Here is a 23026-nt window from a genome sequence, read left to right on the forward strand (position 1 = left end):
TATTTGTAATATTTGTTCGTGAATGTATACATTCTAGTTAGTTGTAAATACTGTACTGCGCTCTTGATCATATTCATGTAAAAAGCGCATTATAACTGATTAAATTATTGTTATTATAAATTATTATTATTACAATTGTTGAGTAGCAAATCAGAATGTAGGATTTGTAATAGACAATAGTCGGGTGTAAACTAAATGATAATAATAATTTGTATAATGGTGAATTCTTTACTCTAGCTATGCTAATGTTTATATTACATCTTTCTTTATGAAATTATATCTCTTTTGAAATGATTATTAAACAAATACAAAGTTTAGTATAAAATGTGAACTAGCTTCATGAATATGAAAATATGAGCGAAGAATCATATAATTTATGCGTGATTTTCGTTTGGTCGCGTAATATTTTAAACCATTCCATAAGTTTTCTGAGGTGGTGCAATTGATGATGCTTTTTGCGAAATAATTTAATCTATTGCTGCTTTCCACGGTTAGTAAAAAGCAAAAAAAGCAATGCAATCACGCGGTACACTACAGCCATGAAAATCATCATTCCTAAACAAAAAGCATAATTGTCATCCAAGGAATAATGGTCAGAGAACGCAATTGCATCTCGTACTGGTCGAACAACGTCTGGATATCGTAAAGCTTCTTTCTCGAACATGGCCTCAACAAACCATCTGATGTAAGATAGGTTATAACCAAGTGGTCCAAAGAATTTCAATTCATCAAGTTTACACAATGTCGGAGAGGAACCTATATTTCCATAAAGCGAGCGAAGAATTAAGGCCGTGTTAAGCCGGTTTTCCACCAGGCGAAATTTTTCGATGGAACGAAATTTTTCGCTTGATTCTCTTTTGAATTGCGACCAGTGAAAGGAATCCGCTACGGTCGAATTATCAAAATTAAAAATAATATCTATTAGATGAAAAATTTCGTTTCGTCGAAAAAATTTCAAATGAAGTGTGAATAGCAAAGGTTTTGTAATTACCAAATTTAGACCTCTCAAAAGCAGAAATGCGTGCATTGTAAGTTGCAAAAATTTCATTGCGTCCAGTTGACCTGAGATAATGCATGACCTGAGGCGGCTCGACAAAGAGTTATCATGCGCCTGCAATTATTTGTTCCCGTTTTTTAAACAAAAACATGACGGGCGAAAATTTTAAATTATAATTTACCGTTAGGTTAAAAATAATAGAAATACTCCTAGCATTAAAGTCAGATGAGACGAAGGAAACAATAATTCAGTCGAGGATCTGCCTTTTGACTGGTTGACTTTTATAATCAGGTCATCTGGGTATTCATTTATTCGCCTCATTAATGCCGGATTGATATCTTACTCACCTGACACCATGGCCATGACCAAAACAACAACTACTGAGGCCATTTGAGAACTCTTGGGATTAAATATCGTTGAAATGGCATAACCAATACCAGAACAGCATAACTGAGCACAGAAAACTCCGGCATAATGGGCTGAGAAGTAGGCTAGGGTATAATATAAAGAACGTTTTAGATTTTCACGCAAATTGTTTATCACGGGACTGGTTTATCGGTTCCGGGAAAGCAAGTAGCGTATTGGAGAGGAAGTAATAAAACTGTGTATGATATATTTCAACTGTAACTTCTATCTAACGTAGCAATAAAAAAATGAGCCAGCAATGAATAATCGAGTTTCCTCGTTTTAACTATGCATGCATGTATTCTGTGCGGATGCCTCGCGCAGCTATAAAAAATTCAAAAAAAGGCCGGAAATTAAGCCATAGATTTTTCTTTCATAGAATTTTCGCTCCCAATGTTTTATGAAACAGAACCTCATCCAGTGGTGTAGCTGAACCGCTTTATTGGGGGGGGTGGTTATTTCATTTATTCGGGTTTACATAATGAATGGACATAGCTTTCTAACGAAATCAGTCAGGTAAAAGAAAAGTACTTGAATATGTATGCACCCCATAATTAAGCTTGTAGCTACGGCCCTGATCTCCTCGGGATGTTATATCTCCTCGGGATGGTCTATTGATCAAAACCACATGCGTATTAAAAACAGCCATGGAAATGTTTGACTAGTACTAGTAATGTAGCATCAGGGCCGTTGCTAGAAGCTTAATTGGGGGAGGGGGGTGCATATTCATATATTCGTCTTATGCCCGAATGATTGCTTTTGTATGCTATTGTTCCTATCGTATGTGAACATGAATACATGAATATACACCCCCCCCAATTAAGCGGTCTAGCTACGGCCATATCAGTAGCATTTCTCCAAAGTACCCTCTAGGTCTTGCCCAGAAGCTATAGTATACCTAGTACCTACATCTTGGTGAAGTGAGAGTGTAAAGTAAACTGAGATACACCAGCGGCATCAATGCCAAGATTGGAAGTTGGGCAAAATTTACTGCTAAAAAATAACTAACGCGGTTAACTCCTGCGGCACTTTCCCTGAAAGATTGAAAACAAAGATGTTAGTCTTTTTCAACACTGGAATCTACTTAGACGAACTATTGTGCTGTGGTATTAATAAAACATTAAAAAAATCAATGTTAAATAATGATATAGTGTGATATTTATTTCAAGTAAGCAGGACGGAAAAAGTTGGCCAGAAAACTGCAACATTTGGAGTTTTTATAGTTGTTAAGGTGGTTCTAAATCTATAACGATAATGTTGGGACGTAATTTGTCGAAAGGGTCTATTAGCTGATACAGCGATTTGCAAGTCACCGTTATCCCTGAAGTTTTTATCACGTTTGCTTCCGTTTCAAACGTTTGATTTAAGTTGAATGTTAAACTATGAACCAATCAGGCAATCACGTTATACTGTGATATTTGGACAGTGGGGCGAGACCTGCCAAAACCGTCGAAGCATCACAGTGTAACGTGATTGGTTTATAGTTTAACATTCAACGTTTCCGGTAAAACCCAAACATTTGAAACGTAAACAAACGTGGTATAAACTTCACGGTTAACGGTGCCTTGCAAATAGCTGTATGTATATGAAACAAAGAATAAAACATTGATTGGGGATCAAAATGATGTTGTTCATTCTTTCATCGGTGAAAACGAAAGTGTGAAATTTAATAAAAATTCCAGATAACAATTGTCTGAAGCCCAAAGCACATCAAAATATTATATAAAATAACCTCCAAAACGTAGTTCTGTGATTTCCAAAACATCTCAACGATGATAACATGGATGTCAGACCTATGGCCATTCCACTCATACGGGTAAGGGCTGTAAATTTTCTCAACGACACCTGTCAGTCGAAAATAAATTAATATAAAATCGGAATTGCTCTAACTCTTGAATAATTCTACATCACAGGTAAAATGATATGTCCGCCGTTTTGATTTTCGAGGGTATGCATACAGCCGGTTTTCCACTGGGCGGAATGTTTCGATAAAATGAAATTTTTTGCTTTTTTTTTAATTGCATGTGAGAATTCGACTGTAGAGGATTCCTTTCACTGCTCACAGTTGGAAACAAAATCGAGCAAAATATTTCGTTCCATCGAAAAATTGCGCCGAGTGGAAAACCGTCTTTAGATCGCGGCAACAGGCATAGCCTACCTCCAGGTACAATGCTCCAAGAACACCACCAGCGAAGAACACGAGAAAAACGTCAATGAATAATGTTTTTACCAACCGCAACTGGAGCAAAAACTCTCGTCGAGTAAACGTTACGAATTGACAGAACGGGTTGGGCAACGCACGTGTCACTGGAAAACGATAATTATTTGAAATATGTTATTTATCACTATGTTAACACTGAGAGAAATTAATTGGAATTTTTTTCTTAAAATCCATACTATGAAAATATTCTGCATGTCGCTACACTAATACCGTGTCAATACTATATCCATAGTATAGAAAGTGAATTAGTTTGGCATTTTGGCGGTTTTTAGTGCGCAAAACCTAATCGTAAACAACAGGCCAAAAAGAGATGCAATTTTTCCGTATTTTTCTTCTAAAGAGAGTACAAAAAATGCTAAACATGCATAGACAACCTCTCAACGTTTGTGCAATCCATACATAATCTATGCTTTAGTAAAATTATTTCGCACATACCCTCGTCTCCACAACAGGACAATGTAGCCCTTCGGTCTTTAGAAGCAGTTCCTTCATCAAAATTTTTATTCCAGGCTTCAAATAGATCAATGTCCTTTTCATTTACTGAACCTCCTATTACATCCATGTAAAAGTCGGCGGGGTTGACATTAGCTGGAGTTTTGAAGCCGAGAGACGAGAAATAGTCAGCAGCACCAGGCACAGTTCCTTGATAGACCGTCTTACCTCCTTTACCGAGAAGCAAGATGTTGTGAAACATTTCTAGATGAATGAAATTTTGTTATAAATTTTAGACATCATTTAAAACATGTAGCATGTGCACACTTTTACCAGACGCGACCTAAAACTACTGCACGAACAATCAAACACTCAAATCAAACAATCACGATACGAATATTGACGAATTACACTCACCGAATATTTCGAAACGAGGCTGATGAATCACGCACAAGACTGTTAATTTTCCATGCTCAGCAACAGCCCTCAAAGACTTCAACACAGATAAACTTGAAGTGCTATCCAGGCCACTGCACGAGGAAGTAATATCATTTGTTATAACCAGTGGCGTTGCCGGCATCGATTAGTAGGGTGGACATACTCATATTCATGTTCACAGACGGTGTAAAAACAATCAATTTGAAAAAAAATGAATAATGTAAAACACGAACACAGTATATGAATATGTCCACCCGACTTACCATGCTTGCTACGCTACTGGATATAACAAATAATATTATATAGCTCTAACTTATTTTAAGACTTGTATAATCACCCTACAATAACTAAATATTCGTGTGTTTGCCTTAATGTCAAGCTGACTGATAATACTGGCTTTTAGCAACTGCATATAGCAACCTAACAATCCATGACATAAAAAAATGTTTAATTCCGAACCTTGTAGGCTCATCAAGGAACAACAATGTTGGATCTGCAATCAATTCCATTCCAATGTTTACTCTTTTGCGTTGTCCACCAGAAATACCTCGCGCTTCCTACAAGTTTAGGTATGATCATATACGTGATCGACGTTTCATGCTGGCTTAGTTATGTGGGTTAACAGAGCCGTTGGGTGATGGATGATTCATCCATCACACAACGGCCTTGTTAATCCACATATTGATTTCATTTTCGATATCATTAAGTTAATCTTAATTCTGATATAATTAAGAAGAAGAAAATCCTCATATCCAAGCCAGATACAAGGAGTATAAAAAGGTTTGGTCGACACTTTGGAAATGTCTTTTAGGCGTACGCACATGTATTGTTAAGAATTGAGTATTTGGGACACATCCGGTACAATAGGTTTGTGGAACACTGATTTCTGGTGACCTAAATCTTAGCTTCCAGTAGTGACGAACTGGAATACGTAAAATAAACAACAGTTCTTATTGGCCATTCACTTCAAATCATGCATGCATGAGCCTAGTTTCTGCAAAGAGGCTGAATATTCGTGTGAAAACCTTGATAACATGAATAATGTCACTTACCTCGTCGCCAATAAGGGAATCTGCGACTTGCAAAATTTCTAAAATATGGAGTGTCTAAATAACAGAACAAATTTACCATCTTTAGTAAGCTTATTCAGAGGTTTTCTGCGCTAGACGTATACGGCGACGTCCCTGGAATTTTCAAATATTTTAATTTTTCGTTAACCAAGTACCCAGGGTACAAGTTTGATTTTATGTCTGTTTATATAATCGTGAATAAAATAGCGTCAAAAATTTTTTTGCGTGTCCTAGCGCTCAATCGCCCAAGGCCTCTTATTTTCCAAAATGGGCAGTTCTAATTGGAAAATGGGTATTTCTAAAACCTGAACTTCGCAAACGTTCTCGAGCGAAATGTTGGATTCCGAAACGTGACTTAATTTATTCAAAATGCTCAGCGAAAATGCAAATTTTCAGATGCATGAAACTGATGCGCCATTTTCGCGCATTCTCCAGCAGGGCCTGTTCCGGTTACCCTCGGCTTATAACGTATATTGAAGCTGCAAGAAATCGCCAGTTCTGATATTTTATTGGGATGCCCCAGGCATGTATATATCATCACCGTAAACACACCAACATTACCTGATGTATCTTTTTATCGATAGTGTTAGAATCGGTTCCTTCAGGTAAACGTAACTTAGCTTGATAAAACAAAACTTCACGGACTGTCAAATTCCTGTGCATCGTGTCCTCCTATAGAAAGTAAGAGAGTGAAAAACTAAGCTTGCTTGCGCGGAGAAACATCTGATCAGCCAGATGATGATGATGACGATGACGATGACGATGATGATGCAGATTATTAAAAGAAAAAGGGTTCACACCTGAGGAACGAATCCGGTGATTGTTCGGAGTTTCTTTACTCCTTTTACCAATTTGTTGTTAAACATTATTTGCCCCCTGGCATTCTGAAATAAAAAAATATACAATAAATTTAATCACTTGTTCCTGAGCGGTTCCGAGGGGCATGGACTCGTTTTGAAAAGCTGAATCCAGGGCCGTAGCAAGACCGCTCAATTTGGGGGGGGGGGTGGTGTATATTGATATACTCATGTTTATCTACCGCAGGAACAATAGCGTACAAAAGAAATCAGTCGGGCATAAGATGAATTTATGAATATACACACCCCAATTAAGCTTCTAGCTATGGTTCTAGCTGGATCTTTGTATAGGAACTATTGGCTATCACAAAAACGGTTTTTCGTTATGACTGATAGGATCGGCGGATAAGTATAAACGTTTTAAAACAAGGCTTTCGCACGGCAACATAGTTTATTTTTGGTCATGTTTAAGCGATGTACAGTATATGTGCAAGATATGATCTTAGGTAAATATATACTATATAATGACAACATACAACAGCGACCTGCAAGATAGATGGGAACTGTTGGGCTACTTTGAAAACCGTGATAAGAAGTAACGTTTAGATTTTGGTAAACTGGAGTTAGTACTTGCAGTGGTGGAGGCCACGGTTAACAGACAAAAAGCTCGGCCTATAACAAATACACACGTGATGTCTTCTACAAATTGATGACCCAAGTTCGCTATATAAGTTTTGTAGTACAAATTACCCCGTAGTATGCCTTGCCACTGAGCGTGTTGAGGAATGTTGTTTTTCCAGCCCCGGAAGGTCCCATGACAGCCGTTACTTCACCGGAATTTATATGACCTGTAACTCCGCTTAACACAACTTTACCATTATCCTTTGCCTACAAAATATATCTCACTACATTAGAAATTAGCTACATCTTTTAAAAGCAATCGAAATTCGTCACAAGGATTTTGGTTGGAGTAGTTCAAGTTTAAGCCGAAATTACAATGGCGCAGCTATGCAGTCTGACAATTTAGCCCTGCAATGCTAATACAGTATCTTCTCGCTAACTCGAACTCCGAAGGGGAAAGAAAAATTGTTCGAGTAACCGGGGCCGGGTTCGAGTTAACCGGAGTTGGTGTCAGATTACGTTTATTTTAAGTAATACAATAAGGTATAAAATCCTATCGAATCAATCTTAAAGAGATATCATACCTACCAATATGAATGGTCACCGAGAGTGGACGACGTTTTAAAATTAAAAAGATCGAAAGAATACAAAAGGAACTAAAAAAGCTAGATCAATAACGGCCTTGGCACTCCAAAAAATCTTATGAAATTTAAAATCAATTATACATTCATACACCGATTAACTTGTTGTTATTCGATAATTTCCAGTTGTCAAAATGCTATCTTCTCACATTTTAAAGTTTGCTGATCTATGATTCGAAATCAAAGTTCGAGTTAACCGGATATATGCGACAAGGGGAAAAAACTGTTCGAATTAGCAAGGAGTTTGAGTTAAGCGGAGTAAATTACTATAAAAAACACTGTCAAATTCAAGGGGAATTGGATTTAGTTTGAGTTAGCGAGGAGTTCGAGTTAAGCGAGTTCGAGTTAGCGGGGGACTACTGTATTTTGTATGCTAATAATCACAGTTCGGCATTGACTGTGAAAAGAATGAATTTCTAAGGAAATGAATAAAGATATTAACCTAAAATTTGCATGGCGGGATAAAATCGTCAGGCTGTCTGCGCTACTGTAAAATGACGTTTTTAAGAAAACAGCTCAAAAACAGCGAGTAGCTAATTTAACCTGGAACTAATGGACTTCAGTAACCTTGAACATTGGACAAAAATATGCAAAACCGTATCAAACCAAAACGTGTTGTGCTATTCTTTCCTGAACCAGCCTCGTACCCAGGCGCTTTATTGGAAAACATAAAGGCTGCATTCAGCGTAATATAGAGATCTGTGGCTAAAATGTGCGAGCGCGCAGGGGTGCTTAAGGAGGACGCGACAAATGAAGCGCCTGGCAGAATATGCAACAAATATGGCGCCGGCGGACGACTTATTCATATTCATAGATGCAAATGAGCAAATTGCCGTACACCCTATCACCGGGCGGTACATTTGGGAAAGATTTTGTGCAAAAATTGTCACTGCGTTGTATTATTCATCATTTTTGAATATCAAAGCACAAACAGTTATTAACGAGCGCTGAAAGAAGAGAATCTACTCGAATATGCAATGATTTACATCAGATTTAGGTTGCACATTTCTTCCATCTGTTTGACTTCTTTATTAATTTGTTTTTCTGGGGAATCTGTTATTTTAACACCTCCAGAAACACTAAGAATTTTGACTTTGACCTGGTACGTTTTTATCATGCTGAGTTTAATTTGAAAAATTGTTGCAATTTCACATTATGGTCTTTTGCAAAGCTCATTAGCCAGTTCAATGTTTCCATCATCTAATGCAGTAATAGCAGCAGTTGATTCTGTTCATCTAAGCCATTTTCCATTACATTAAGTTCATTCTGCATTACAGAAATATTATGGTTTACTACCATGTGGTTTTATTAACAAATTAGTGTAAATAACTGTATTAAATGTTAAGAAAAATTAACTATTGAAACCTATGTAGAGAGTAATTCATTAATATTCCTTTACAACACCAACACTCTTTGGTATACTGTACTGTACATGAAATTCAACTGGTGTACTACAAAGCAAATAATAGACTTAATTCATCCCTACAGCAATATACTTATATACATCACACAATGTAGATGCAGGTTGTGTACAGTATTCCAAGAAATTACTATAATACATGTATAAATTATATTGTTCCATAGTCCTATTTACTAAAAGGAGATAAATATTTTCACATCCAACAACTATTTTCTTTTTTGTAGAATGTGGGAAAATTTCTTTAATTCCCGAGTCAAAGTATTATTTTTATTATCAGAATGCCATGTAAACTCATTAATAATGTCTGTTTTTCATGGACATTGGAGTCTTCACAATAGTCATTAGTCCAACAACCTTTCTAATTCAGAGCATAAATTTGGTGATTTATATCTTCCACTACCTATGAAAAGCATAAATATGTATAATTTATGAATAACAGTCCCAATTTCTGACAGACGAGTCTTGATATATAATATGTACTTATGTTTATTGTTAAATTCACACAAACTCCAAGCATTGGGGTTAAAGCATGTTTCCCTGCTGAAATGATTCTTTTCCTTCCTCTTTCTGTGGGGTGCTGGTAACAATCTGACCTGGAGTTTGTTATTGTATATCACTAGTAACACGCATATAAATTGCAACTTGATAGCATATTTGATATAGAATGAAAATAAAAATGTATTCTTGTTTAATTAATATCAATAGTGGAAATATTTAAATCTCAAGGCAACTAAGCACTCGCCTCTTGATTCTTCGATACCAAACGTATACCTTTCCTCCTCCGAGCTTGACGATACTTTTGTAAGGAAATTAAGACGAATTTAAATAGTGTTAAATACTGCGCGACTGCATAGTAACACAGAGGAGTATACTCATACACTGTTTACGAAACGAGATTTGTCAAAATAGTCGTAAAATAAAAAAATTCAGTATAAAGCTACCTTCAAATGATAGTTTTTGAAACGATCGTTCCAAATCATCCATAATTTTGATCGCAGGTTCAATTCTTCTTCAAAATATATCTACATATTGTAGCCTTCACGCATTTATCACTTTTTGCAAAAGTGGGAGCCGGAAATCTGCATATTCTGCCAGGCGCTTCGTTCTCCCGTCGCGTCCTCCCCAAGCACCCCTGCGCGCTCGCACATTTTAGCCACAGATCTCTATATTACGCTGAATGCAGCCTTTATGTTTTCCAATAAAGCGCCTGGGTACGAGGCTGTTCCTGAACAGCCAGGTATATTTGACGAATGATTTTAAAACAACGGAATACGTTAATTTACATTCAGTTTACCATGACTAAAAAAGTCTATAAATATTTGTTTTACATGCTCTTAGGCCTATTTGATGATTTTTGTATGGTTATACGTTCAAATGTGTCCAAAATCTTTTTTATTAACTTTAAAAGTAAATAATATAATTTATCACATTTCGTGATGTTTTGAACGTAAAAAACCCCAGTGAAATATTTCTTCCTTTTACTTAATTAAATGGAAATGAAAGTATTCTCTTCCTCTGAGTTATATCCTTCGAGTGGTATTAGAGTTCAGTGTGATACGTACGATACCCCTTTTCCGGAAGAGATTGCACAACTTACCGTTTTCAAAGTCAAACCGAGATTCTCGAAGCTGATGTCGATTGTATACGACTTTGGCTTAATATCCTCATCAGTATCATCCATATCTCCAAGGTTTCCAAGTTTGATAGTACTATGAGCTATCGCTTCGTTGACATGAAAGCTTCTCGTTGAAGAGCGTTCCCTTCCTTTACGAGGGACGAAGTATAATCCCCAGTAAAATTTCACCGTTTGCTTATTGCGATAAAGTAGAACGAGACAAATGAATATGATTAAGACGATGAGGTTCAGTAAAGGAGCAATGAAGTTGGCGATTGGAGCTGAACTTCCTCTATCGCAATCCGTAAGCCACTACAAAAACAGAATGAATATCAAGTTGAGAGTCAAAAAACCAAACAAAAGCTCATTCAAACTTTCATCGTATCATCGGTGAACATGAAGGGGAGCGATTAGGTCACAGGCACAGCAGGCGCATGAATAAAAAAAGTAAATGTACGTTAACGTTATTTACAGGCTAGGTGGTCTGTGTAGGTCATTACTGCTAGAAATTCCTACTTCACATTCATTCAGAGCTTACTGCTTGAAATAAACCTGAATCGTTCAAAATGGACATGCTTACCGGACATGGATCAGGTTGAACACTTCCTGGACGGCAATAGTGACCGGAGCTACACTCAATCTTAACATCAGTTGTTGGACAGTAATAGCCACCAGGACAAGGCTCAGGTTTTGATGTTCCACCACACGCGCAATTCTCATCCTTAATACTATTGCATTTTTTCCCTCCCGTTATATTCATTATAAGAGGTGGGTCGTTCTTGCCACAGCAAACACCGAGACCGTTGCATTTCATTTTTTCCTGTCGATTTAAAAGTAGGCAAATGTGCTAAGATAAACATTAATATTCAGATTATCCACTGATGACGCCAGTATCATCTGTAAACACGTGCCACGTTCAGATGAACAATAGCATTAATATTTTCGTTCCACGTAGTTAGTTGTTAGTTCAAGTTAACACGATTACACGAACACATTAGGTTTTATTGAAAGTATTTTGATAAATATATATATTTTCAATAAGCTCCACCCCACCGTGATTAGTTTACTAGATAAATATATATGTACAATAACCCCCAGGCCACCCCACCGTGATTAGTTTACTACATGGTACATATGTTATTTACCGGCTGCAGGGTCCGGAAGAGGGAAAACCGGACTGAAGTCATAAAAAGGTTGGAGGCGAAGCCGTTTTTTAAAGAGGGCGAAAAATTTTGGTAAAAGCAGAAGTGGAGTGAAAACTTTAAATGAATTTTTAACTGAAAATTACTGACCACACGCAGTCTTTCTTGTTTCTCAAATCATTGGAATATTTACGTCTTAACTTATTAAATCACCAGTTTGTAGGAAAACTATGGAATTTTTTATTTGCATATTACTATATGAATACATTATACATGTGGTGTCCCCACAAAGTGATGATTTAAGCAAGAATATTAGGAATGCAATACTTACGGTTTCATTATACCTCTTTTTGGGGATGCAATAGGCGCCGGATGGACATGGAATAATGCACAGAAGATCATGAGGGCAAAAGAACCCTATAAAATTATTACAGACTTCAAAACTGATTTCTTGTTGTTTCAAAACAGCATAAGGTCGCATGCATGAGAATATTACGAACTTTCTGCGAAATTTATCATATTTATCTGGACATGCTAGGAATATTCTTCCTGACATTGTTTCGACATATGTTTCTAAAGTTGACAAACTTTAGTAAACTGCAAACAATGGACACTTTGATCAACAGTAAGCAACAACGAGGAAAAAATCTAAATCTAAAAATCATTTTACTTCCGGTAAGAAAATTCTCCCAACAATGTTTCAATGGGAGCAAAAATAGGGAAGCATTTGAGGAAACATTATTAGCGAAATAGATTTAAAAATATTTTATCGACAGCGTTTCTATTCATGGATGCATGAAGTCGAGAGTTTGAACAATGACGAATAAAAGGTTATTATATGTATCGCAAGCGTTATACTTCCGGTGAAATGAATCTTAGTTTAATAGATTTGACTATGATATATTTAATATATTTTACTTTAATATATTTGAAACAATAAATCAACTAACTGCGCACTCATTGCATTTTCCAACATCGTCTTACATTAAACAAAGTTAAATTATCATAAAAAACTGCGTGCAAAAGCAATAGCGTTTCCAGGCCACATCTCTTGGATTGTCTACGGTAATACGTACCACGTGGACAAGGTTGGGGTTTTCCGGTTGTCGAATTCAGGAAGAATCCACCTGCGCATGCCTGAGTTTTCCAAGAATGGACGCACGCAGTCCTTGGGTCAAATAAATGGCCACCTAAAAGACCCCTGCTGGAGCTTGTAGAGGATGTAGGGCGGTCCTCACAAGGAAGGATTGTTTCATTGTCGCCCGCAAACGGACAGCAATCTGCACTAAATCGCTTTGGGCAGCATCCACCTGGAGGTGCTCTTGCGTTCTCTATGTAATAAAATTGTTAGAAACTTAATTGGAATACGATTACAGCAGATTTCCTCAGTAGTTAGTGAAATGACAAGTTAGATGACAAGATTTTTGCTCCAGATTATTAGGCTATTGTTTCCCATACGCTACACTTGACACGGCACCGTCGGCACGGCCAAAATTGGTACCTGTGCTCTATTTTATTGGTGTTGAGGCTATCAAGGCCGAGCGCAAATTATATGGGCACGGGTATTCATTTCAGCCGTGCCGTGTCAACGTTTTTCACTACACTCGATTTATCGGTACCCCACGGTTAAAATTGTATCCCGTACACAGTTTGAAAATTGTTCTGGCTACCAAAACAAAGGCCAAGCGCAGATGAAATGGGCACGGTAACCCATTTTAGCCATGCCGTGCTAATAATCGAGTGTAGTGTAAACGGGGCTATAAACGGGGCTTTAGAAGCCCATGTTTAAACCGATTTCAGCCTCTATATTAGCCAAACTACGTATTTCCTTGCCTCTAAATAATCCTCGTGTTAAAGGGGCCAGTTGATAAAAGCTAGGTTACCGCTAACCCTTTGCCTTATTGGTTAAATTTTAATCCAGTGTTTTGGTTTAAGCGCTTTTGAACCGCTGTTCGTTTTGAAACCTTTACAAAATATGGCTTTTGTTCTGGCCCTACACTACATTTACATATTAGTATTTCCTGTTTCTTCATTTCGCGCTAATTTACTGCTATAGCGGCTCTCATTGGCTCGCTGGGTTTTACCTGGGGGGTCCCTTCCTTCGTTTTGCTTGTGTATTATTTACGCTTTACAAGTACACTCTTTTTACGGACAAACGTTAGTAAATAAAGATTTTAAAACTATTGCTTCGTCGTTCGTTATACGGCTGCTGAAGGGCAACACGTGTTCAACGTTGCCTGAAGGAGCAGCACAGTAAAAAGAGTACAATTTTGCGTGATATTTGCATCGAGAAATCATAGTCGTTAGTCGTGGCATGGATGTAAACGAAGATGAAAACGCTACAAATCCGACTCCAAACATCGACCCAAACTCTCTCTCGAAGTCTGAATCTCGTCCTACCGAACCGGGGACTTCAGAAGACGTACAGGTACGAGAAAGTCGAGAATTAGCTGAAGCCTTATCGCAAAATAATGAAAATATCGAGAATATAACTCCGAACGGGACTATAAACCCACATTTAACCGATAATAACAAGAATGTCGAGACGCACAGTCGTCCTAAAAGGACAGTAAAGCCATCAAGAAAGTCCATAGAGAATAGAATCCAATCGGACACGAATAAACTAGATAAACTATGGCGAAATATAACACAATCTGTATCCAAATTGCAAAACACACCCGACTCCTTGGATGAAATTAAATTCCATACCTCAGAAGTACGTTCGCGATTCCACGAATACCAAACGGTATCTCAAGGCCTTATAGAATTCCTCTTAGCTCTAAACGACTCCAACTATCAAGAGGACTATGAAACAAATCGCAGATTATTAGAAAACCGCCAACACTATGTTCAAGCTAACATAAATGAAGCCAACGAACGTAAAACCCAACTACTCCTCGAAATCGGCTCATTCAAACGCTCACGCAGCTCTCGTGGTTCAACTATGTCTTCTACGACCGCTAGAGCACTCGCTAGAGCCGAAGCTTCGGCAGCAGTGAAAAAGGCTCAAATCCAAAAAATACGGTCAGAACGCGAGTCTCAATCTGCATTAGAACTGCAAAGGCAAGAACTCGCTTTGAATCAAAGGAAACTAGAAGAAAAGGCTAGAATGGAAACGCTACGCTTAGAAGAAGAAGCTGAAATCGCAGTGACAAAAGCTCAAGCAATAGATCAAGAACTCAATTTAGGAGAACCTGAACAAATAGATCTGCCTGAGGAAGACCCTAGCGAAAGAACCCACCGCTATGTCCACTCACAAACGGTCGAAGGACAAAACCTCCAACTTAATATGAGCAACGACACCCATCATGGCGAAAAGGAACTGCCTACCTTGAATCCATCAGCAAATGTATTTGCCCCTCAGCACCCTAGCCGTACACCAGACCCAGTGCACGACCCTATCAACCCCTACATTCAATTCATCGCTCGTCGCGAACTAATAGCAAACAAACTAAAAAAGTTTGACAACAACCCACAAAATTACTGCACTTGCGAGAATCCTTTAAAACAATGATACGCGGCGTCAACATCTCTCCCAGTGAACAACTCAATCTCATAATAGAACATACAACCGGTGAATCAAATACACTTGCCCAACGTATTCGCAATGCCTACATACAAAAGCCTGCGGAAGGTGTTTCAGTTCTATGGCAGAAACTCAATCAGAGGTTTGGATCTAGTTCAGTCGTAACGCAAGTCCATTTGAAGAAACTAAGCGAATTCCCGAAAGTAGGATTCCGCGACAATAAGAAACTCCAAGAACTTGGCGATTTGCTGCTAGAACTCCAATGTGCTAAATCAGACGGCGGATGTCCGGGACTCAAGATCCTAGATGAGCCGATATACATCAAGCCAATCATCGCAAAGCTACCAGGAGACATCCAAGGGAGATGGCAAAGATACGCATACCGATACTTAAAAGAACATGCAGCAATGGACTACCCACCGTTCATAGAATTCTCCACGTTTATCCAGGAACTCTCGTTAGAAAGAAACAACCCCAACCTAATCATCGATTTGCCTGAACGTGATCCAGGCTTGAGAAGTCGATCAAGAGAGGTTATCAGCACCAAGAGAACGGAAGTGAAAACCCCACCTCGTGACCCATCCAACTGGTGTCTTGTGCATCAAAAGCCGCACCCACTACGGAAATGCAGAGCCTTTTTGGCCAAACCCCTAGCAGAGAAAACAAAGATAGTGAAGGAAAACGGTGTTTGCTTTCGATGCCTTGCCTCCTGCGAACATTGTGCCAAAGATTGCCAAACAAAGGTTACCTGTACAGAGTGCGACAGTGACAAGCATCTGGCCGCACTGCATAGCGAAGCCCATCCGAAGAACGGCGGGGAGCTCCCGCCGAAATCAAACGAAACAAAAGAAGACACCCATGAAGAAATAACCACGAAATGTACTGAACTTTGTGGTAATACTCGCGGTGGAAAGTCTTGTTCTAAGATATGTTTAGCCAACGTCTATCTACATGGGAATCCTGGACACAAGCTAAAGGCGTATGTGGTCATAGATGATCAAAGTAACAGTTCCCTCGCAAAGCCTGAACTCTTTGATGTACTAAACGTCCACGGACAGACAACCACTTACTCACTGAAAACATGTGGTGGAACCAGCGAGATCGAAGGAAGATGCACCAAAGACTTGGTCGTAGAATCCCTTGATGGAAAAACAGGATATAAAATACCTAACGTTTACGAGTGTAACGATACCAGACTCACGAGACGAAATACCTACCCCAAAGGTGGCTGCCGCATACCCACATCTGCAGCGCATCTCAAAGGAAATGCCCGACATATGTAACGATGCTAACATTCTCCTGCTTATCGGACGTAACGTTCCACCTTTGCACAAAGTCCACAAGTCTCTAAATGGTCCCAAAAACGCACCTTGGGCCCAGCTTCTTGACCTTGGATGGGTAATTGTTGGCAACGTCTGCCTGAATGGAGCCCACAAGCCCGATCTTGCCTGCTACAGATCCAACATCCTAGAAAACGGACGTCCTTCAAACCTAGAACCTTGCCCAAATTTCTTTCGTACAGCCCCAAGTCTCCACTCGGCGCGAAAGGAAGAATTCCGAAACGGCTATTTTGACGACAACATCGGCCAGAACGTATTCAACACCTCGAAAGATGACAATAAGCCAGGACAGTCCATTGAAGATCTGAAATTTGCGTCAATCATGGAAACCCAAATGACAAAGAATGCTCAAGGAAACTGGGAAGCACCACTGCCCTTTCGAAATCCTGCGACGAAACTCCCTGACAACCGACAGGACACTCTTAAACGCTTTAACAACACCAGAAAGATGTTACAGAGAAAGCCCGACATGGAAAAACATTATCATGAATTCATGGGAAAGCTTCTTGAAAAAGGCCATGCCGAACCAGTCCCCGACGAATGCCTTAATTCCAACGCTGCACGGTGGTATCTCCCTATTTCGGCGTGTATCACCCTCGTAAGCCAGGAAAAATCCGTGTAGTCTTTGATTCGGCCGCAGAGACTAGTGGAATTTCCCTAAACAAGATGTTGTTATCCGGCCCAGATCTCACGAACAGTCTGATAGGAATTCTCTTACGCTTTCGCACCGGTCCAGTCGCCTTCACAGTCGATATCGAACAAATGTTTCACGCGTTTTTTGTCAACGCCCGACACAGAGACTTCCTAAGATTCTTCTGGTACAAAGAGAACGACCCGTGCAAAGAAGTGATCGAATACCGTATGAAAGTGCATCTTTTTGGCAACACCTCCTCACCAGCCGTTGCCACCACTGCGCTGAGATTAACCGCACACACCGAAGAACGTAACTACGGGACGGACGCTAGGGAATTCGTGGAACGTGACTTCTACGTAGACGATGGCCTAAAGTCGACATCCAACTGTGAAGAAGCGATCAGCCTGCTAAAACGCACACAACAAATGCTCGCCACCGCTAACCTCCGCCTTCATAAAGTCTCCTCCAACAAATTTGAAGTAGCACACGCCTTTCCCGAGGAAGATCGAGCCACAGAACTGCGTAACCTCGATCTTCACCATAATAGCGTCCCAGTTCAACGCTCGCTCGGGGTATCTTGGGATCTACACAACGATGTCTTTACCTTCCAAGTCGCTGATGAGAAAAAGCCATTCACCAGAAGAGGCGTCCTATCTACTACTAACAGTCTATATGATCCTCTTGGCATCGCTGCTCCTGTGGTCATTAAGGCTAAGATGCTATTAAGAACAATGACGACAAGCCTCCAACGAAACCCACTGGACGTTTGGGACAAGCCTCTTCCGGAAGAATATCGACAACCGTGGGAAGTTTGGCGGAGGTCACTCACAGAACTGAGACAGGTTATGCTGCCAAGGAGCTACACGGCAACATCTCTCTCGGAAGCCAAGCAAATTGAAGTCCACACGTTCAGCGATGCCTCGCAAGAAGCTATTGCGGCCGTTTCCTACCTAAGAATAGTCCTGAACGACAACAAAATCGAAGTCTCCTTCTTGATCGGAAAAGCTAAACTCGCTCCGTCTCACGCAACCACGATCCCTCGTCTAGAACTCTGTGCTGCAGTACTAGCGGTCGAAATCACAGAGTTGGTCCTGGAAGAGTTGCCCATTAAGGCTTCGTCAGTAACGTATTATTCGGACAGCAAAGTAATACTGGGTTATATCCTAAACGAGACACGACGTTTCTACGTCTACGTCGCCAATAGGGTACAACGAATCAGAAAGTCTTCATCACCGCATCAATGGAGATACGTAGCGACAGATCTTAACCCAGCTGACCTCGCCACCCGTTCGATCAAGGCTAGTGATCTCAGGGATTCCATATGGCTGAACGGTCCAAAATTCCTCCGAGATAGTACACCCCACCACGCTCAAGAAGAAAACAAGGAGACTCAGACACTTGCCGACGACCCGGAAGTCCGACCATCCGTAAACACCTTTGCCACCATGGCAGACCCGGAAAAAAGGAACATTTTGGGTACAACCAGATTCCTCCGATTCTCGCGTTGGACTAACCTCGTAAATGGAGTGTCACGACTGATACGACTGGCCCGAAGGTTACAACGCCATAGAAATAAAGAAGAGAGAGACGATGAAGAATCAGTAGTCAAAGCAAAGCGGTGTGCTCAAATGCTTATCATCAGAAGCGTGCAAAGTGAATCATTTAAGGACGAAATCCACTGCTCGAAGAATAAGAAAATTCTCTCGAAATCGTCACAATTACGGAGCCTTAACCCAATCATAGATCCCGAGGGCATCCTGAGAGTCGGAGGACGCTTACACTACGTTGATTCGTCATACGAAGAACGTCATCCCGCTATTCTTCCTTCGAAACATCACATCTCCAGACTAATCGTTGAAAATCTCCACGAGGAGGTAAAACACCAAGGTCGACACTTCACCCACGGAATGGTCAGGGGAAAGGGATTTTGGATTGTCGGAGAAAAACGCTTGATCAATCGGGTTATCCATGAGTGCTTCACCTGCAGAAGGCTAAGAGGAAAGTTCCAACAGCAAAAGATGGCTGATCTCCCACCAGAACGCGTACACCCCTCTCCTCCATTCACCAACATCGGAATCGACGTTTTTGGACCATGGTATGTCGTAGCCCGTCGCACCAGGGGAGGACACGCTTCGAGCAAACGGTGGGCGGTGCTATTTACGTGCTTAGCAACAAGAGCCGTCCATATCGAGCCAATCGAGAGCATGGACACGTCAAGCTTTATTAACGCACTGCGGCGGTTTATGGCAATTAGGGGTCCTGTTAGACTGATACGTTCAGACCGTGGAACCAACTTCGTTGGCGCGCGCAACGAGTTCGAGGCAGCATTAAAGGAAATGGATAGGAATATCATCGAGTCCTACCTTACCTCGCAAGGTTGTACCTGGGAGTTTAACCCTCCTCACGCCTCGCACATGGGTGGAGCGTGGGAACGCATGATCAGTCTGCAGACGCATATTGGACTCTGTACTACTGACATCCCAAATCACCCACTTAACGCACGAAGTGCTATCCACCTTTTTGGCGGAAGTCTCGGCGATCGTCAATAACAGACCACTCATACCGGTTTCCAACGACCCTGCGGCTCCGGAAATATTGACGCCAGCAGCTCTCCTAACACAGAAAACTCAACCTCTTCTGGCAGCCCCAGGTAAATTTGTTCCCCGAGACCTATATGCCAAGCAATGGCGACAAGTGCAATGTCTCGCGAATCGTTTTTGGTCTCGGTGGAAGCGGGAGTATCTTCCAACCCTGCAACGTCGACGCAAATGGGAGCACGCTCTACCAAACGTAGAAGTCGGTGATTTAGTGTTACTTCGATGCAAAGAATCTGCACGGAACGATTGGCCGATCGGATTGATCTCCAAAACGACAAAAAGCAATGATGGAAAAGTACGGAAAGTGGAAATCAGCACCGCGAAGAATGGCTCTAAACAGACCTATGAAAGGCCTGTTTCAGAAGTTGTCCTGCTCAAAAGACAAACTGAACTTGAGAATAGTTAATTTAAACGTTTAATAGTGGTACCGTTGTACCAGACGGGGAGTGTTCTGGCCCTACACTACATTTACATATTAGTATTTCCTGTTTCTTCATTTCGCGCTAATTTACTGCTATAGCGGCTCTCATTGGCTCGCTGGGTTTTACCTGGGGGGTCCCTTCCTTCGTTTTGCTTGTGTATTATTTACGCTTTACAAGTACACTCTTTTTACGGACAAACGTTAGTAAATAAAGATTTTAAAACTATTGCTTCGTCGTTCGTTATACGGCTGCTGAAGGGCAACACGTGTTCAACGTTGCCTGAAGGAGCAGCACAGCTTTTGTTGGTCCAGAAAATACTTTTAGAAAAATATATTCATCTTTGTAAAGAAGCGATTTGAAAAATTAATGTAAAGATTTGATTTAACCAAGTGTTAAGCTAACCGCAGCTTTTGAACAACCAGCCCCTGGATGGCACGGAATAAAATAATTAAGTATTAACCAACCCATCGAGTCAGAAGATTTCAGTTCTCGCGCATTATAACAATTAAGTGTATTTTAATAATTTCAACGGAAGTGTACAGGGAAAACAATACGATTAGTGCGCTTGATAATAATTGTGACAAGTTTTCGGGCTTTTTCGTACTTTACTATTTTCTTTCTATATCAACTACGGACTTTTCTGTTTACTAAATGACAAAACAAAGGTAAAATAAAATTGACATAATGCCGAACATTATCAATAATTCAATGTATACGCACATGCAATCGCTGAAAGTAATTTGAAATATATAAAGTATAGTGCCGTATGCAAGTTCCTCACAGTGATAACTTGCTCCGCATTCTACTATGAATATATTATATTGTATAGTTCTTGCATGCGTGGTGCAAGGTCTGGTGACGTACTGCTCAGCCCACATCACTATACGTACACGTTGTTATCTATCACTATGCGAAACACAATGTCAATCAAAATATAAGAACTTGAGTAAATCAGCCTCAAAGAGATTTACTGGATCGTATAACCGGATAACCGGATAGCCGGATAACCGGATAACCGGATAACCGGATAAATATCAATTTTCGATATCGTAATAAAGATTTTAGTCACGGTAAATTAGATTAAGAACAACAGGAAGTTCAATTTCTATAACTAGAATATCTATTTACATGTCTTTCAGTGTTTGTAGAAGTCTTCACTGCATTTAACAACGACAATGCGGCTTTTCTCAAACTCGGCAGCTTAAACGACATCACGAAAGGACGAAAAGTAACATAAACGAACTTTGCAGTCTAGTCGCACGCCGCAGTTTGTTTGCATGCATGTAATATGAAGAAAGTATCACACAAACAAGTGCATATAAGACGACCGGTATGCATAATTGAGGTGAAATATTCAGTGTTATGTTCTCGCCCTTCGTGAAGTACGCCTAACTAAACATAACAGACCTTTCTATTACATCTACTCGACAATTTTCTATTTGTCGGGTCTTTATTTCTGTCTTTCCTTTTTTAACACACCTTCCGCCCACACTGGATTGACACGTGCGCTCTCTCTCTCTCTCTCTTTGTGTTGTATATATTTGCGTTGTAAAGTATTGTGTATTTTATTCTGTCTTAAGATGGCTTTGAAATACAGTCGAAAATTCAGTGTTTCTACCTGTGTCTTGTTTCATTCATATTTTGTTTGCCAGGATGTCCTGTTTATTCGCATCGCAGTTACTTGACTTACTTGAAATAACATTATTTTCACTAACACACCGTTTAGTATGACAACTTGTTTTTAAGAAGTTAAGAACTTTTTTTAACCCACCCTGGAATGCAGTTGCAAATTTGCCAACGGCAATATAAGCCAAGAATGCATGACTGTCTAGACTGCGTTTCAGGAATGGCGTTTATAAAGTTAACGCTTAAAGTGAAAGTATATTGTATGCAATACATAGATACACTCATTGAATGAATAAGAATGGTTATCCGCATTTAGGACATGTTTGAGTTGACTTTATGTATGCCAAGATACAAATTACGATTTGGTTTGAGTTCCCAGCGCGTATTAACAAGTGGTTACGACATACACCAGACAACGGCATTTACCGTTCATACTTACTGTATATGTGGAATAAACACACAATACGACCGTAATTATAGTAGATATACCAAGATACGCTATAACTATACCTATCGTATATACTTTATTGCTATAAAGTGAGGGTTCAACATGTTTTAAAATAGAGATTTACAAGTATTTCATAACGAAATCGAAACGAGCTGATGAGACTAGTTTTATATATATAAAAATATTGCGAGAGACCTCTATAATAACAGATACCTACTGCCGCACAACGATTCCTGTCTGCTCCATTGTATCGATAGGATGACAAACAGAGTAACAAAACAGGATTTTCCTTTCATATTGTTGCTCCTTGTCCGCGTTGCTAGTATTTGCTGATGCAAGGAATCTTTCCTATAAGTAATGAATGACATGTGGACTTAGTCATGAATAGTTTGAATGTCAAAACAAATACGCTCATGATTGGAACAAGCTGGTCACCATTGAATCGAAAACTTCCAGTCAAAAATTCGTGCTGAACACAGCAAAGTTCCTTGGAATAATATCACATTTCTGAGACTAAAATTGTTGTATGCTGGTCAACTTTTATACCTGAGTTACCAATTTTTAGTATACTGTTTGTTATTACATCCATAATTAAATAGAGCCTTAATCAAACTTAAAGTCGACGGGTCAATTT

The 23026-nt window shown here is 39.7% G+C and overlaps 1 protein-coding gene across 1 annotated transcript; it reads right to left on the bottom strand.

The window, feature by feature from the left end:
- Nucleotides 1-402: 402 nt before the first annotated feature.
- Nucleotides 403-22793, bottom strand: LOC114536751 (ABC transporter G family member 24-like). Its single transcript, XM_028558104.1, has 17 exons — nt 22610-22793; nt 12876-13130; nt 12131-12216; nt 11238-11477; nt 10640-10969; nt 7111-7248; nt 6364-6447; nt 6125-6235; nt 5546-5599; nt 4953-5050; nt 4473-4585; nt 4059-4319; nt 3561-3709; nt 3135-3247; nt 2312-2436; nt 1345-1488; nt 403-756 (listed from the first exon to the last, which is right to left on the bottom strand). The coding sequence occupies exons 1-17, from the start codon at nt 22758-22760 to the stop codon at nt 473-475; spliced, it is 2736 nt and encodes a 911-aa protein (XP_028413905.1). The 5' UTR covers nt 22761-22793; the 3' UTR covers nt 403-472.
- Between the last annotated feature and the right edge of the window lie 233 nt (nt 22794-23026).

The sequence above is a fragment of the Dendronephthya gigantea genome, unplaced genomic scaffold (assembly GCF_004324835.1).
Source record: "Dendronephthya gigantea isolate DGI-Jeju-01 unplaced genomic scaffold, DenGig_1.0 000144F, whole genome shotgun sequence".
In the NCBI taxonomy this organism is placed as follows: Eukaryota; Metazoa; Cnidaria; class Anthozoa; order Malacalcyonacea; family Nephtheidae; genus Dendronephthya; species Dendronephthya gigantea.